Consider the following 18,984-nt stretch of genomic DNA (forward strand, 5'->3'; position numbering starts at 1 on the left):
AATGAAATGTTTACCCCACACATATATGCATTTGATGGAAACATTTTCGTTGGAAAACGTTCGATGGAAAAAGTTTGGTTGGTAACTTTCTCGCTGAAGTGTAAAATATACTTCTACTAAGTCTTGTGGAGCAAATGTGGAACATGGAATACTGAAAACCTGTCTCGCTCAGAGCTCGGGCTGTGGCCCCCAACTCCCATGGGTAGTAACCACAGTAGTGATGCTAGTTTTAGGATTCTGATGTCGCTCGTCATCTGCAGCGCTCCTCCAAAACCAAACAAAGCTAAACTGGCAGATCCTACATACTTACAAGTTCCCATAGAAAGGAATTATTACGCTGCTGTCCTACAAAGATTTAAGTGGTGAAGCACGCGTCTGCGGACAAGACTGTCTCTAATGGGTGTGGAATCCGGGCTTACCGATCGGAGCCACGGGGAAGGCAGGACCAGACAATATTGCCAATGGGCACTATGAGCACGTGGAAGTCAGGACTGACCTCCTATAAGCCTACCAGAATGTTCCGAATGCAGTCAATATCTACTGGTAATGACTGCATTCCAAACATTCTGACTTCGGAAGCAGCAAGCGAAAAAAGAAGAATTCAAGAAACAGCAATGCAATTTTCCAGCAAGATTTCTTTGACCAAGACGCTCCCACCTAATTTAACACAACAAAAAGAAAGCTAGAACAATGAGCAATGGTTTTACTTTTGCAAAGGAAAAATCGTTCACTTTAGTACTGCCCCATGCAAGCTCATGCTAAAACTGTTCAGTTCCAACCAAGTTTACAATTAAAATGCTTACCTTATAAAGGCAACCTAGTTATTTAAATATTACCAAATGAAACCACATTTAATGTACTAACATGTTTTATGTAGTTTATTCATGATTACACTAACATTCTTTACTTCACCACTACTACTCCAGACACGTTCTTGCTACTAGCACTATGTGGTGATAGATTTATAGACCTCAAAAGGGTTATTATTGCTTGGCATAATGACCCTTTCCCAGGTTATGGCCCGAGACAAATCAGGTCATTATCCCACGATAACGACCCTCTCTCGGGCTCTAAGGCCAAATTCACAAATGAGAGTGGGACCAGGTGCAGTTTTGACATTTGTCATGCAGTTTGAACATGAAAATAAATGTCAAAATAAGTGAAAGGCACAATTGAAAGTTGGCCACAGTCAACATGAACAAGTCCCATTTTACTTTCTTGACGGACGAGGGAGGCGGTAAACAACTACGGGCTCTGAAAAACAAAGACCAAACTGGAGACTCGCACTGACGGACACATGAGTCGCGGGGAGAGATTTAAAAAAAAACAGTTCTGTTCTCAGACAGAGCACTGCATAGACAATGCAGTGACACAGTCATCGTCAACATTTTGCTAAAGAAAGGCTTCATACCAGGGATTAATGCCTTGAATTCCACTTAGGATGCTTATAGAACATAAACAATGTACCTATATATGGAGAGAGGGGGAAGATCTGACAGGGCTAGCCATTCATCATAGGGTTTCATGCCTTAAATAGTTAGGAACAGAACTAGGATCTGTATATGGTTCTGCCGAATTGGGGTTGTTTGTCCGTTTTTTGTTTTTTTTGCTCACGGGAAACTGCCCGCAGTATAAGTGCTCGGGCCCACGTTTTAAACGTTCGTTTGTTTTTGTCCCACGCCGCCAATGTTCAGGAAGCGCGGGACACCCCTGCACCCACAAAATACCAAACATGGGCAGCGGGGTACAACCCCGCAACCCTACCTCTCCCTGTTCGTATTTTAGAAGGTATTCGGGCAAAGTGGGCCAAAGGTCAAATCAGACATGCAAAAGACGAGTAAATGTTGCATGCGAAGAGAAATGTTCGAACACATTGGCAAATTCCTGCTCTGCCATGTATTATTGTCCTCGATCCTAATTTGGGAAGTTGGATGGTCACTAACCACATTTTGAAGGCAAAATCAACACTCAGTGGACAAAAAGCACAGTTCTAGAAACACTGTGCAAATGTTAATTACAGGCATGTTACAATAGACCCTGAGTAATATAGCGCCAGAATTAGCTGCACAGGCAACAAACTCCAATGGCATGTTAAATTACATGTATGCACCGAAAGATGGTACTAGGGAGCTGCACCATGTAGTCAAAGATGCAGGCTTGGCAGAACTGTGTTAGTGAGAGCCACATGGGTCAGGACTGGACCATCAAGAACCATATGGGCAGAACTGGGCAAGCAAGAGCGACATAGAGCAACACTTTCCAAGTCATAGGAACAGGGGGAAGAAGTGAGCAAGTGAGCGCCCTCCGTGGCAGAACTCGGGCATTGAGAGCCAAATGGGCCATATCTGGGGCTAACAGAGCCGCATGATGACGCAAAGGGGCAGTGAGGGTAACATGGGCTAATGGGACCGAGCTTTTTCAATCTAACTTTACTAAATAATGTACTGTAAAATGCCCCATTTCTCCCATTTTAAAACACGCATTCGGTGAGGTGAGGACCCGAACAACTCCTGCCGAGCAGGCTGGACTCGCGCCAAATCAGGAAGAGATTTTACGAAGCGTTACTTTTAAACTTCACCAGCCGCTGCCACTGGCAACATGAACATGTTGTACTGTGAGAATCGTGGCTATATTCTTAGTATAGGATGGTAACATGAAAATACTTTACTGTGGCAATGCTGGCATATATTGTGGGCTCAGGCATCATAAAAATGTGTTTTTACAGTGACATGAGGGCATATATTGGGCAAAGCCAACATGACAATGTTTTTGCAGTAGCAATCTGGGTTTATATTGGGCACATTCAGCATGATGCCTGCTCCTAGAGTGGTGCAAAGGCATATATTGGGCAAAGTCAGCATGACATTGTGTTCTTACCATGACATACAATACTATTTTGGCACTTCAAGCCTGAACATGGGTTTCCGCTAGCAATACTGGCATAACCTGTGCACAGTTAGCATGAAAGTGAATTCTTGCAGAGGCATACGGTATATGTTGGGAGCAGGCAGCTTGAATGTGCTTTTACAGTGAAAATACAGGCACAGCCAGTATGAAAGTGTGTTCCTATAGTGGCAAGCTGGCATATGTTGGGCACAGCCTGCAGGAATGTGTTCTTATAGTGGTATGCTGGCATATATTAAGCACATCCTAATTGCTACTAAGAAGTCCACATTGTTGTATCATATAATGTATTTGTTTGAGGGCACTGCCGCAGATCCAGGCAGCAGCAGCATCCAGGCAGCAACAGCATCCAGGCAGCAGCAGCATCCAGGCAGCAGCACCATCCAGGCAGCAGCACCATCCAGCAACAAGAAAATAAATCATGCTTTTCTGAAGCGAAAGCTGTGCCTACGTTAGGCAAGTTAAAAGGTAAAGAATATCTTTTTAAAAACACAACTAAACAAGCATTAAGTATACAACGTGAACACATAGTAAAAAAAAAGAAGTCAACATCACACCCTAGGCTGTCACACACTCTGAAAATTAAAAGTAAAATGCATTAACTACTCATCTTACTAACGTCTATCTTATACCACAACAAAAAATGATCACATCACAGTGTATTTATATTGGATTTAATATTGCTAACCATCCAAGACCTTCAATTTACCGTAAAGGAATTATCAAGTACAAAACTAATAATGATCTTTCCACTGAACCATTGGCAACCGATTCGACCAAAACAATTGAGGAGCTTAACACAATCATTGACACTTGGAGAGGTAGGTTGAAGGTAGGTAGAGGTTTTGTATAGAACGACAACTTGCCTCCATAGAAGCACCAAGACGCTCAGCTCAAAACCCTAATAAGCAACGCCTGCGGGGTTTCCGATGACTTAGGGAACAACCAGGTCTTTAAGTTGCATCTAACAGGCCAGTGATCTACCATTTCCCAAAGTGAAAGGGGTAGAGCATTCCAAAGCTTTTATGCCTGGACAGGGAATGCACTACCACATGGTATATGTCTTATAAAATATGTGGTAGGGTCAAAAGCCTGGCAGAAGCGGAGCTAATATGTGTGACAAAGTCCCCTACCAGGACCTTCATCTTGTGGCCATGAACTAGGAGACTCAGGGAGCTGGGTGCACGGACAAACCAGTAATGGGAAAACACATTTCCCACAATGCCACTCAGAAACAGAAACAAAACCCGTACTGGATCCGGGAAACGGAATTAGGGGCTGGGCAAAATGTGGACAAACACCCAGTCTTGTCACTTCAGACAGGGAAACACCAGAAACGGATCAGGGAAATGAAATTATATATTCAAGGACTAGGAGGTCGTTGCAAAACATTTGAAGGACAGGGAGACCCTGTGAGAAACCTAAACATCCCGATAGACCCCAACACACTTGCCTTCCCAACAGCATTATATCATCCCCACCAGCAGCCTGTTCTGCTTCTCCCTGCACACAGACTTTCTTATAGAGTCAGCCCAGCCCTCTGAGCCTCAATCTGACTATCAAGAAGTGAGGGGGGCATGGCAATGACAACCCTCACGCCCTCACAGCTGCAGACTATCAACCCTAATTCCAATCAAGGGCAGGAGGCATGTTGCTATATAAGCAAAGCAGCCCGGGTCGGTCTGGTGGCTCAAAGGAGCAGGTGGCTCTTGTTTGGAGAAGGCTGGAGAGAAGAGTTTGTTGGAGAGGAGAGGTGCCATAGAGATTTGGGAAAATGGAGACAGGAGTGTGCTAGAGAGGGGAGGTGGAAAGTTGGCAGCAGGAGAGAGGAGGGAGAGTTATTTGCAGAAGAAAAAAAGAAAGTGGTGAGATTTAAAGGTGAGAGAGAGGAAGTAAAACAGGAGTGGATTGGAAGTCAATAGTATTAATGAAGGAAAGGAGGGAGGAAGCAAAACCAGGAGTGGAGCGGAAGGTGGTAGTAGGAATAATAGAAAAGGTGGAAGTAAAACCAGGAATGGTAGGAAGAGACAAGAGCAGACGGAAGGGGGAGGAAATAAAACCTGGAGTGGAGTTGAAAGATGGAGTAACATTAGAAGGCTGCAGTAAGTAAGTAAGATCCAGAGTGGAGTGGAAGGTGATGACACCAGGCCATGGTGGTAGCAAGGAGACAGTAATAAACCAGCAGAAGGGGGTAAGGGATGGTGAGAAGACCCAGGATGATACGTCTTCAGGTGAGCAGAGTGAAGAATATTGTCCAGGGGTGAACGAGCATTGGAAGAGAAAGAAGAAAGCATAGAGAAAAGAGATATGGAGTTTATTAAGATATTGAAAGGAGACTCATGGAACAAGAAGCTGCCTAGTCATCTAGAAGTAGGAGGTTCCAGAGGGTGTCAAGACGCCTAGTGGCAGTTCAGAGAGGTAGTGGGAAGAACAGAGTCAGGAAGAAAGTCTGTTAGGGATTGGTCCTTTTGCCTCTCTCCCTGCTGACCCCAAAGTGAACCCTAAGGGACCCCCAAAAGGTCCTGCGGAACACTAAGGGCTGGTTTAGTCTTGGGGTATGAGACCCAGGAAAGCCTGCTACTAGGCACAGAGGAGCAGAAAGAGGGTTTGCTACATACTGGAGTGAGGCAAAACCTCTGAGACTTTGGAACGGTGGCAGAGGATGAAAGCTTGACCTCTAATTCTGACACTGGGAAAGCTGTTACAGGAGAAATGTGTGGAATGAGCCAATGTTGTATTTTTCTTTATTTGAGAGAAGATCCTGTTTATATTTAAGTTAGCCCACCTCTGTACACAGTCCCTAATAAAAATGGTCAAACTTTAAGCGTCTGATCTTGGCATACTTTTTGGTTCAAAATGTCCAGTTTGTGACAGATATCTCTCAGGAGCATAATGGGAGAACCAGTTTCTAGTAAAAAAATAGGGCCTGCTTTGTAAAACGCCTTATGAAGAAGACACCGTGCTTTACATCCTACCCTCTTAGCCACTGCCAACCAGTTTAGGGTACAGAGAGTTGGAGAAATAGGGTTGCAGCGCATACAATGGAATATCAGCCTTCCCGCCGCATTCGGAATAAGATGGATTTTAGTCAGGGATTTATTTGGGAGCCCACGGTAAATGGCAATACAATAGTCAAGGCAACTAGATATAAAAGCATTTTTCAGGAAAAGAGAAAAAACTCACACAATATTTTAAGGTTTTTACTTGAAAACAGCAGCTACTAGCCACCTTGCTAATCTATCAATTTAATGTGAAATGAAGGGTCTATACAAACACCAAGATTACGCACTAGACCCACTGGCTTGGGGCAGGGGCTGGACACTGATGGTCACACATCGCATTCCCCAAAGGGTTCCCCTCGCTATTTTTTGATCCTATAAGGTTTGCAAATAAGTATTTCTATTTTCTGCTCATTTAGATGGAGATAGTTAGCTGCCATCCAGATCTTCACTTTTTCTATGCAACGCTTAAACTGCTCCTTTGGATTATCATTGCTGTTCCACAGGCTCACAATAAACTGTGTATCGTCAGCGTACATATAGCACATTATTTTCAAACTACACACTAGAATAATGGGATCATATATAGGTTCAATAAAAGCTGGCTGAACGATGAACCCTAAGGGACCACACAGGAAATATCTCTCATGGATGAATTAATGGGTGTGAGGTGCACTGATTGCTTTCGGTTGGAGTGAATCCATTCTCAAGCCTTCTCCTGTTATCCAAGCCCAAACATATGTTTCAAAAGGATGTCACCTATGCAGAATTTTAGATTGTCTAAGGCAGCCAAAAGGACCATTTTCATATTATAACCTGGGATAAAGTCAAGTCATCCAGCTTCTTAAAAGAAGGTTTGACGTTATGAAGTCACCACTTCCTCAAGTAGTTTAGCCACAAAAGATATTTGGGAATTCTGGTGGTAGTTGGATGTAGAGAGGGGTTTTAGCAAAGGAGAAACAGCTGCTATTTGAAGACAGCCAGGAACCATTCCCATCTGTAGCCAGAGATTAATTTGGGACTAGAGAGTTGAGCCTGCTATGCTTAACACCCCCTAGGGGGCAGGGTAAGTTGGATGTGGTAAGTGGTAAGTGGGATCCCTCTGGAGGCAACTCCCACTTAGGAGGACACGAAACCCACAGAGAGGGACTTAAGTCCCCATCCCCCAAGAAACTAATACATATATCGGGATGTAGGAGCTAAGGTGTATGAGAATGCTTTGACCATTTTTCCAATGCTGACTCAGCTTCTGACCCAAACTTTACTCAGTGTTTATGGAAGACGGCAGAGAGATTAAAAGACCAGCTTCCAAGGGGTCTGTAAATTGAAGGGCTGATCAGGAGAGAGATTCTGTGAAGCTCACAAAGTTCAACTGCACCATAGCACACAAAGAGTGTGTGGCCGGTAACAGATAGAGAACACCAGACGCGGCGTCCAGTCTGGAAGCATGCACTGGTGGAGTGCAACCAGGCCCCGTGGATGAGTAACAGGGTAGGTCTGGTGCGGCCACGAAAACGGTAAACCTCTGAAGCCTGAGATAAATCCTATAGAAAAAGCTGCCTACAGAGCACCATGCCGAGCGAATGGGAGATGAGAGTGAACGCCACCTGGTGCGGATTCCAGTTGACAAGTCACGTAAGCCGCTTTGCGGCAAACGAAGGACTGGGCAGACTACACACCCCTCCCAGGTAGCACTGCTCATCCGAAGCAGGCACACAGTACTCCAGAGGAACGAGAGGCAGGCGGCAAGGGGAGAAACCCCAGAGTGGGGAAAGAAGCACAGAGCCCCGGAAAAGGGGAGAGAAATAGGCAAAGCCCGGAGTCGGAGTCGGGAGAGAATAGTGAAGCCCCAGAGTGGTGCGTAAAATAAAGAGAAGCTCCAGCGTGGAGAAAGAACGGAGCAGTACCAGAGTGCCAACAAAGAGAGAGAAAAACGCAGGAGTGAAGACATAATGGAAGAACAGAGTGGGGAGAAAGTAAGAGACAAAACCCGAAGTGTGGCGGGAGCAGAGAAGCCCCGAGTGGGGAGGGGGAAATAGACAAGCTGCAAAGTAGGGAGGAAATGGTGAAGTCCCAGGGTGGGGAGGAAGAAAGAGACCAGCCCCATGGTGGCGAGTGAGGAGGAATAGAGCCCTAGAGTGGGGAACAGAGGAACGCACACCAGTGTGGGGAATGAGAAGGGGTGAAGCCTCACAGAAGGGAGGAAGAGACTGAAAGGACCCTCACTGGGGAGAAGTCAGAAAGTCCCAAGAAAGAAGAAACTCTCCCCAATGGGAGAAGGACTGTGAGACTCATAAATTTGAAAGAGAAACACGAAGAGAGAGATGGAGACAGAAAGAGAGCGAGAGCAAGAGAGAGAGAGCGAGAGAGAGAGAGAGAGGGGGCAGGTGAGAGTTCCGGGGATGGCACTCCAGCACTGCACAAACGATATAAACTGGAACTATAAACATACGCAAGGGCCTATGGTAAAGAAAAGGGACGAAGGAGTGGGGGTCAGAAGCCATCAGCCACCCCATTCATTGGGAAATGTCACAAATATGTCTTGGTTGTGTTTGTGTTTTTCCTTTGTAGAGGTAGGGAAAGAAACTATGTTTAAATAGGATTCTGGACTAGGTATTTCATTTGTGTAAGGCATCTTGACACCATGGCGAGCACCCTTTTTTACTTGTTTCTTTGTTTGGAGTAGGGCTTGGAGTTTTAGGCTTGGGGGAAGTGTATGCCTTGTTTACGTTGAGGAAAAAATAAAAGAATTCAGAGATCGTGCCCTCTTGTCTGTCGCATGATTCTGACAAAGCACAACACATATATGAACCACACCGCATTGAAATAGAACAACAGAATATAACACTACTCAGACAATGATGCAGTGATGTTCATCAATAAGTGTGAAACTGGTCTGCAGTTGTCTGCACCCTTGAGAGCGGGCTGTCTTCCATTGAGGAGGCCATGCATGCAATAACACTGCCTCTCAGACAAAGACAAGTTTATGGAGTTAAAAGCTTGATTTGGGGCTAATTTAGATACCCACAATGCTTTGCTCAAATGGCTCTGAACTGGAGGTGAGCTTCCAGTGAGGGCTACTGGGCAGTGATGTGGCATGTGTGACTGGGCTCAAATGGCTTATTCTACATTCACAATAATTCGAGACAATTCTGTGAAACGACTATGATCTAGAAAACCTGCTGAGAATATTTATTTGATTTGCTAATGCGAAATTAAGGAAAAGAAAGAGGGTCCATGTTCTACTTTGTTGATATATTGCAGACAGCCAGCAAGGAAATGTGTTCTACTGGGCAGTGCTGGCATACATTGTTGAGACAGGCCTCATGCTTTTCTTTGGACACAGCCAACATGAAAAATTGTTGAAAAATTCACCTATGTACATTTGATGTGGTGACTTGGTATCCGTTGCCTTTTGTGCGTCTTTTTCACTAAAACAAATATTGAAAATTGTACAGGTTTTTTTTACCATTTTTTTCTGAAATGTGTGCTGTGCAATGCACTTTTCAACCGAGGAAATAAAATATTCTCTCAGGGGAAACCCCTCCCAGATGGTTCAGACTCCCTCCTGGCGCTCTCGCTCTCTCGGGCTACTTAGGGGGAAAATATTTAGAGCTCTTCACTAGCAAAATTCATCATTTCTTACTGGGCCATCATCTTCCAAATGTTTTGTTTTTTCCACATCATATGAGACACACATGTTGATCAATATTAAACAAACCACATTTTTGGTAACTTTGCAACAGTCTCTCACCACCAGCTTCCAGTTGTGTCGCCCTCACCCGCCACCTGTCCTCTCCTTCCCGTGCTCCACTTTTCCCTCCATGTATCGGGATCCCTCAGGGTCCTTTCTCTACCCTATCGCCATATGTCGGGGGCACCCCTGCCAACGGATTCCACATCCAATTAACACTAACTTAAGCCCAATACATGTCCCTATTGAAATATATATACTTTTAAAATCTTAAATAGTGACTTTCTCGAGTTTGACTGTTCACCCTTTTTTCAATATCTCTATGGGGGCGCCGGTTCGAACTAACGTCAAGATGTCTGCCAAAAAATATAAAAATTCAAAGGAATTTATTTCGAGTTATTTTTCCAGGAAACATGGCTTCAGAACTCAATGCAAAAAACACCTTTTTAAACATCGCCCTTTTGAATATAAAACAGCCAGTCTAATTTCACCAAATGTGGGGTGCCTAGAAGGATGTGGTCAAACGTGTATTTGTTCAAAGCAGGTGAAAAGTTATAATGAACATGTTTTCACATTTTCCTATGTAAGGTGTCATGTAAACTTAACTACGGCGGCGCTACATCCACTGTATAAGTATCATTTCTATTACAGTGCAAAGTGCCTGGAAGACCTCACTGCTAACAGAGCAGTAGGAGAGGACATTATATTATATTCATGCAACAATGATGGGAACAAATGTATTTTAATAAATGATGTTATTGATACAAGTGTTGTAATAAATCTTTTAAAGCTTAGAATAAACTAGCATAAACATCCAAGTCCCTGTAAGCACTCAGCCGGTCAAGTGGCACAGCGAGTAGAGCGCTCGCTTTGACATCAGTGCAGAGCCATCCCGGCAGCGCCAAACTCAGCGTTTCATCCTTCCGAGGTCGATAAATGAGCACCACACACCGTGGGTAATAATAAGCAGCGCTCAGATACCTAAGGGTTCGTAGCGCTATATAAATGCCAAATTATTATTATTATTATTATTATTATTAAAAGGCAGACAACCTATGAGTTAATCACGGGATTCCTTTTCTTGACTTGTTATTAGCTCTGCCAAAGATGTCCCAGCTTTTTAGAGGCACCCCCTTGTCTTGGTGGCCTTCTGACTGCCCCCAAAGGCAGGTTTGCCTCTGTGGACAAAGCAGTGGATGGAAGCTAATCCCTCTTTGCAACATAGGCCTGCCAACAACGAGGCATGATGAAAACCGCCTGCGATTAAGAAAGCCTTAAAAAACTGTTTTCCAAAAAGGTTTCGCCAGCTGAACGTTGTGGCTAAATATCACCCGCTCTCTTTTCTGACTTATAAATTGTTCGTTTTGTTGAACAGATCAGATAACAGTATAAGGTTGCCTGAATGAGACCTAATTTATGGACAACTCCACCTCTTCTCCCATCCCTTCGCCTGCTTCTTTTCAGGTTCACCCTGGTCTTGCAAGACTCACCATTCCTTCGCTTTCCTCCCTCCCTCTTTGTCCCAACCCCATTTTTCTCCAATGTTTCTGCTGTAAAGCAATATTATTTCATGTAGGGCATTACAAAAAACAAGTACATGCATGGGCACTGCAATACCACATACCTTTTTGTGCTTAGGAAGGCTCTATGTGACCCTGTGTAAGAATGTGTACAGGGGTCTGACACAAAGAAGAGCACGAGAGACTGGAAAGAGGAAGGGCAGTAAGGACTGAGAGGTAGAAGAGTATGAGGGACTGGAATAAGGAAAACATTGGGGGATTGTGATAAGGAAGAGCACAAGGTACTGGGACAAGGACGAGTACAAATGACTGTAATGAGGGACTGGGACGAGGATGAGCATAAGGAACATGGTCGGGAAGGGGCAAGAAGTATTGAGGCGAGGAAGAGCATGAAAGACTGGGATGGGAAAGAGCATGAGGACTGGTTCGAGGAAGAGAATGAGGGCCTGCAATGAGAAATAGCATAAGAGACTGTGCTGAATGAGAGTGTGAGACTGGAATGAGGAAGAGGAAGCATAACTATTTATAACATTGTAATGACTTTCAGGCTCGTAGTCATTTTTCTGTACTTTGTCATGCTGCAGCAGGGCTCTGCAATTTCGACCACATCACTCAGACTCACATCAAACTGTACTGGCTCCCTCTGCAAGCACACATCACCTTCCAATCCTGCTGCATCGTCTGCAAGGACATTTGGCCTCATTATGAGTCAACTGGTCCGGAAACAACGGTGGCTGTAAATCCGCCGCCACTGTTGTTTCCGGACTGGCTGATTCTGAGTCTTGCAGGCGGGAGGTGTCACTTGCGCCAGGTCTGACCTGGTGGAAGTAACAGCACCCGTCTGCAGGCGGACATGGAAACGCCAGCTCTGTCATAGACAGAACCGGTGTTTCCATGGTCCACATCCCTATGGGGTCCTACAGGACTCCATGGGAATGGGGATTTACAGAATTCTGCCTCCGGAATTACCAGGTCACCGGGGTTGTAATGCCCCGGTGATTCCAGCAATCACAGAGGTGGAATGGTATTACCGGTCCGGCAGCAGCCTGCCATTTTTTTTCCGGCACGGCTACCGCTGGACTCGTAATGAGGACCATTGTCTTCAAATTCCCAAGCAACCTTGCTGAGAAACACAGCAACTATGGAGGCCTATGATCCATGTGCAGACTCGAACTCTGCCCCTAGACACTGAAGCCTCCTCCACATCAGCCCCAGGCTTCTGGACTCTTGCGTCTACATTTCAGGAAGGAGCTTAAGACCCTCTCTTTAATGGCTCCTCCTTAACACCTAGGTCCACACCCTCTTGGCTCCCCACCTACTCTGAGGCTTGGTGATCTGCTGCACCCTGTTTCCTCCCCTGGCTGCTTGTAGAGCACTTGCGGCCTAATTGCCCGTCCTCTCCCTCCCCTGTTGTTAGTTCCCTGCTCCCTTAAATCTCTGGTTCACTTGCCATTTACTTGCCCATGTGCCTTGTAAAGAGCTCTCTTGCCTCCCAGAGCTAGATCAGTGCTCAACAAATACCCAATAATACTAATTATTAATAACAATAATAATAATAGTTGCAAGGTATTGTAGTGTTCATATCAAAAGGGCTCGTCCAGTCAGTTCAATGCGTCTTTTTAACTCATGCCTTTGGAGCTCATTGTACGGCACATATCATTAGCGAAAATCGTGGTTAATATTCCCGAACACCCGCATAAGATCAAAGACAATAATGCATATCCAGGCCGCTTACAAACCCTACTACTTCACAAATGCTAGTCTTTCCTCATCCCCACATTCAGCCTAGAGGTCAAGTCAAACATCCCCTTATCCCCTTCTAATCTTTGTGAGCACGTTTGAATGTATTTGTCATTCAGTTATGTGTAACTCAGAAATAAAATGTGATCCATAAAACAACAACACAAGCGCAATATACAAATTCCGTTGATCAAAAGTAAATCGTGTCCTACAGAATATATAACACTCAAAATAATAAAAAAAGGAGGCACGTCACTATTACAGGCTAAAAAAGAAATCTACCAACTTTGCAGTGTTTTAGTAAAAACCCTCTAAAGCGCATTGGAGGATTTCAACATTAACAGCCCCTGCTCCCGAATGCATCATGGGAGCTAAGTAAAAGATGTTGGCGCTGGGGTCAGCCCACTCTCAGCTTAATTGTTTTTAAACTACTGGATGAACCAAGCTGAGAAACTATTCCTGCCTCTCCTACAACATATTTGGAGAAGATCTGTCCAGTGGTTTGGGCTGTGGATGTGAGCAAAACGTGAATTTTCCTTGTGGGCAAACCAATGCAAAAAGTAAAAACACACCTTTTTTGATGGTTTATAACTTATAAACTATTGAACGGATTTGCACCAAAATGTCCGGTTCTTTTTATGACATTTAAAAAATAATTTCCTGCTGAATTGCTAAAGGTGTCAGACGTCTTGAGCCATCGAATTTTGAGAAAGTCAATGTTCCAATAAAAGGCTTCACTATAGGGCGAAAGTATAGGGTGACGGCGTGTCTGTGTGTGAGAAAGTGGAATGTTTGCTCTGTTTATAACGCTGGCCCCCTGTGAACAATCTTCACGAAATCCCCCAAATATCTCATGTTTCCCAGCCAAACGCCCATACCTGCCAATTGGTCCCAGGTTCTGAGGTAAATCGTATTCCTATCCTGGCTTTTTAGTAAGCATCTCTTTGGAAATTGCTACCTGTAGCTCTGCATTTCCCATCATGAGCCTGGGCCTACAGGTGTCTTGGTTACGCATGTCGGTGCTGAGTGAAGACGGCCGTCGATCATGGGGCGTACAGACCAGCAGGTCTTACTTATGTTGACCAATCTAGACTAGATGCAGGTTTGCTGTGAGGCATGAGGTCACATGAAGTTACAGATGTACTGGGAATAGGAAATCAATTGAGGTCTCCGTAGGATAGCTCAGGGGCAACATGCTGGCCTTGGAAGCAAGACAACGCAGAGCAACACAGGTTCGATCCCCAGGCCCACGCTTAGAAACCTCTGGGTATTTATTAAGGGCATTATAAATAACCAATTACAATTACAATGCTGAATGTCCACAACAGGTAATGAATGCTTATCTCCGCGTCCCTTTTCCTTGTCGTCGAGGAAGAGTAGGGCACGTGGTAATTAATGGAGATTACCTCATATAATCCAAGTGATTGCTTGCAAAATGAAAACAATGAAAGGCGGTGACTTGACACAAACCCGGCAACAGAAACATGTTCGAGTTTTGTGTTTATTTTCTTCAGATGTATGTTATAAAACATACCAAACGAACGGAAACACCACACATGCGCATGCCTAACTAAACCTTTTGGGATGTCGGCCCTAAGTGTGTTACGTCGTAGCCAAACAGTTAATTAAGAAAATCCGCTCACCACCTGTCCCTTTGAATGTAATATCCACATAAGGACCTTAGCGGAGAGCAAATCCCGGAGAATTAGGGCTTGGGCTTAATAGGCATGGGGGGGAAAAACAGATCATCCAGTTCCAACTCCCGCCAACCCGCGTGCACTTCAGAGCTCCCTCCTTGCCTATTGCATATGAATCATAACTCACCCGCTGGTTGATTGGCTTGTTCTCTGACACTTTAGTGGCCAGGCCAAGATCCGACAGTCTGCAGTTGCCATTGTCGTCCAGGAGAACATTTTCAGGCTTCATGTCTCGGTAGAGAATGTTCATGGCGTGCAGGTGCAGGAGGCCGCAGGTGACCTGGGCGGTGTAGAAGACCACCCGGCTTATGGTCAGGCCCCTCTCCCCAATGTTGTAGATGTGGAACTTGAGGTCTCCACCATTCATGAGGCTCATCACAAGGCACAGGTGCCGTTTCGACTCGTAGGCGTACGCCAGCGTGACGATGAAGGGGCTGTGCACCTTCTCCAGGATCTCCTTCTCCAGCAACGCCATCCTCTCCCCGCCTTTTTTCTTCAGCCTCTTTTTATCCAGCTTCTTGCAGGCATACATCTTCCCTGTGCTTTTGACTTGGATAGCACAGACCTGTAGAAGCAGCAGGCAAAGACAGGGGACAGACACAAGTTATAAATAATGACTCGGGGCCTGTGTTAGAGATGGCTGCACAAAAAAAGGCGGTCAATCTGGGAGGCTTACTACCTTGCACAATGGTATTGTTGGCTAATAAGTTTAAAAACAATATAAAAACATACAAGCATTATATAATTATCAATAATCACTAAATGTATCACTTTTGTCCAACACTTTATGAACCTCTTTTTAAACAATTTGCAGGACCTCCTCCAACTCCTGGAGCCATGCACCCTCTATTATATTCACCACCTTAGTCTACAGAGTCCTGGTCTTTCGGTGGCAGGTCATTATTCAACAGCCAATAGGAATTCCTGGGAGCATCTTATGTGATTTTGCGATTCATGCAATTAGTTCACAAACAGCCCTTTTCTATGTGTTTATATTATGTTCCAATGGCCAAAATGTGTTGGTTTGCAGCCATTTGAGGTGAGATGGGCGACAGGGACCTAAAATGGCGACCGAACTGATGCAAGGGGATCACAAATGCAAGCAACAGTGGTGGTCACATCTTTGATGGAGAACATGTACGCCACATTTATGTGAGTAGCATAGGGCCAACGTGGTGTCGTAAATCGTGTAGGTGGCCAAGACATGTTTGCAACCATGTTTCCTGCACCCTTTTATCGAAGCGTGGTCGATATGTGCCTGGCCCTAGTTCACTGTACATCTCCGGGTGGGTAGGTTGTGAGGTAAGTGTTTGCCTGAAACATGGGGCCAGGCTGCACTTGCAAGTTTGAACCCTGCAGCCGAAACAACTTTTTCCAAGGTTGATAAACGAAGTGCCATTTAACTGGGTAATAATGACATGTGATAATATAGTGCCTAGAAGCGAGGGGACGTTGGCACGAATGCTGTATGAGAACAAGCATTATTATTATGTTTCATAGTTGTGGATAGACAGAAGCTGCAGGTGTGTGGGCGGTCACGAGTCGTCGCTGTGATCTCAACAAGCACTCCAGTTAACTTTTACGCAGAAGTCTTTTATAATAGCTTCAGAAATAAATCTTAGTTAACTGCACCTTGTACACATTCACTTTTGGGAAAGATAAAACAACTACTTGTTCACGTAAAATATTGGGAGTAAAGCACTTCCATGAGAACGAAACTACAACAGCTGGATCCCGCGCGGAATCCCACTGCCTTGCGGGTTTTCCATCACGGGAACAAATCCGAGAACAAAACGAAAACGAAAGGTGGAGCGGACAATCTGAATTGTGACTGCCCGATTCCCAGCAAGGTATGTTAAAAGGAGTTCTGAGGCCCTACTGCTGGAAATAACATTTTAAACACACCGCGATGTATGGAAGGCTTTCAGTTCCTTAACCCTCCTTTTGGAAGAAGGGCTTTAACAATGCTCATTGAAAGGCTTTAAGTGAGGCAGGGGCCCGCTGTGGGCTCTCTGACTCCCAAAGGCTCTCCTTGACTGGTTTCTGAAACGTGGATGGTTAGACGTTGCGTCTAGCTGGCCTCTATAGCATTGCGATCATGGCGCGGTGAGCCCAGCAAGGGCCTACTGAATGTAGCGTCTAGCTCAACTCGATCCGGCTACTGATCAGGGTATAGCTCGATCTGTGACTTCTGGTGCAGTTCTATGAACATTAACCTCATTCTATAGGGGTACATTTCAAATGGGCCTTAAAACGTGGTGCAGGACGACGACCTCCATGAGACTCTGCATGAATGAAACAACTACCTGTTTTGGGCCGGGTTGTTTCATGTAGATACTAAGTGCCTGATTCACACAGTGTTTTTTTTTTATGGGATTGCGCCATTATAAAACGCTACTGTGAATCAGGCCCTGTATATAAATCAAGAAAATTCACCATCTTGATAACCTCTTAATGGAAGCATGCACACACCGCTTCCGTGTCATCATTAAGCTAATGCAATATCATGCAATATCACAAGGAAGAAATTCATCCCCACAATATAATTCATATAGATTCATTTTAAAGTATGTTTCAATCCCTTAAATTCGGAAGGGATATATTTTCGCCCTGAATTACAAAGGAAAATGATTGTAAGCCCCGCCCACTCCCACGCTTTAAATCATTCTGCTTTGGGATGAATATACCACGATGTTTCATATATTATACAGGGATGCATAATAATCCCATTAGGTATCTTTGTAATCTGGGCAATCATAAAACAGGCCCTCACCTCTCCAAAGCCTCCTTTGCCGAGCACCCTGAACTCATAGAAGTACTTTTCAGTGATTGGCTGCTGCTCGAAGGCTTTCCACTGGAGGAACCTATCATAGAGAGGGCTGCTCTGGAAGTCCTGGAAAGGGGCATCCGTCAGGAAGTTCTTGGCCTCCTCCTTGGCCAGTTGCAGGAGCTCCTCGTGCTCTGCGTTCGGTGCTTCCTGACTCTTCTCCGCCAACTTCCGGCTCATGAACGGAAGGAAGCTCTTGGAGTCCTCCTTCAGATATTTGCCCGCCATTTCATGGAGCAGGGTGTCCTTTGTGGCATCCTCTGACAGCTCCCACGTATGCAGCTCGTCCAGGAAGTCCTGGGCCAGCTGGTATTCAGGCACAGTGGCGATAAAGTCCCGGAACAGCCTCCGGCCAATGGGCTGCTGCTCACACACGCTGACGAAGTCCGCCTGGACCTTTTCCCTCATGGGGCCTGCGCAGGCCGCGGTGCTGGGCAGGCACAGGCTCCGGCGCCTCTTCATCATGTCCTTCACATCCCCTTCGCTGCTCTTCCTGGCCTGCAGATAGGCCGTGTTGGCTATCAAATTGTCCAAGCCTCCCATGTCGCACATTTTGGGGGCCTGTTGTCTGGATCTGTACCCCCAGAAGACCCGGTGCACGAGCTCGACCCCTCAGGCTGGTCCCTGTCAGTCCTTAGGTAGCTGCTGCTCTGGCGGGTGCTTGAAACACTGACAGGGATGGTCACCGGTTTAGCATTAAATACCTCGTGAGGATTTTCGTTAAGTCTCTTTACTGTACGTGGAAAGTGACTTGTAAGAGGTTTCTCTGCTAAGGAGCTTTGGCGCGGCTATCTATAGGCGGAAATGCCATCTCGCGTGGGCACTGAGAACGGCCGTCCATAGAACAACAGTGGCACGGGTTCGCCACACATAGTCCATGAAATCGTCAGCAGCCAAATAAACACTGTATTCAAATAAAATGTCTACATTTTGCATCTTGTTTCTGTATACATTGGCGGCTGCTAGTGAGGTTTAGAACAACAGCTCACAACTTTAGCTAGTCGTACGCCCAAAACGGTATACAAAGTGCAGCCTGCGCCCTTATTGCCACGGGTTCGAATCTCAGCAGCGCCAGCCGAGCACGCAACACTGCCCAGAAGTATTTAGTACCATGGGGCAACCGAGTGCATCCCCTTTTGTGACGACGCTTATACACAGTGGATAGTCTGTCTGACGTGCTACACAAATGTGTGATTGTTTTTTTTTCCGTCACAGATATCCGTATTTTTGTAACTTGAAATGCACGGGGACATTTTGCTGACAAGAGTTGTTGGGACCTTTAACGTTACCTCTCCTGTAGGCTGCTTGAGTAGCTTATGCCGAGTAACCGGCTGCTGTTTGATGCGCATGCTCCGTCACTAAAGTTATTTCGCCTGTAATTCCAAGTAATTGGATTAAGGGAAGGACTGGAACCAGCGTATGCCTGAAAATAGAAACGTGGAAATGCCAGCTGAGAAGGCCCTCCAGAGCCTTCCCCTGGCTATGGCCGTGTTACTACTGAAACAGAGCTGGCTTTTCTCTCGCATGTTGCCTCCCCTGCGACCCATTACCTAAGCTTTTATCCTTTAACAGGCGCACCCATACTCAGTGATGCGCGCCTGCC

At 45.4% G+C, this 18,984-nt stretch overlaps 1 protein-coding gene across 2 annotated transcripts in view; it reads right to left on the reverse strand.

Annotated features, from left to right (window-relative positions):
* The window catches only part of GRK7 (G protein-coupled receptor kinase 7), a 313,391-nt gene extending 295,342 nt beyond the window's left edge, over nt 1-18,049 (reverse strand). For both annotated transcript variants that reach the window (XM_069618281.1, XM_069618282.1), the window contains exons 1-2: nt 17,328-18,049; nt 14,682-15,119 (exon numbers count right to left, since the gene is read on the reverse strand). In XM_069618281.1, coding sequence (XP_069474382.1) covers nt 14,682-15,119; nt 17,328-17,933 — 1,044 coding nt within the window. In that variant the 5' untranslated portion in view covers nt 17,934-18,049. The remainder of the gene's footprint in view (nt 1-14,681; nt 15,120-17,327) is intronic.
* Between the last annotated feature and the right edge of the window lie 935 nt (nt 18,050-18,984).

The sequence above is a fragment of the Ambystoma mexicanum genome, chromosome 10 (genome assembly GCF_040938575.1).
Source record: "Ambystoma mexicanum isolate Mex_15411 chromosome 10, UKY_AmexF1_1, whole genome shotgun sequence".
NCBI lineage: Eukaryota > Metazoa > Chordata > Amphibia > Caudata > Ambystomatidae > Ambystoma > Ambystoma mexicanum.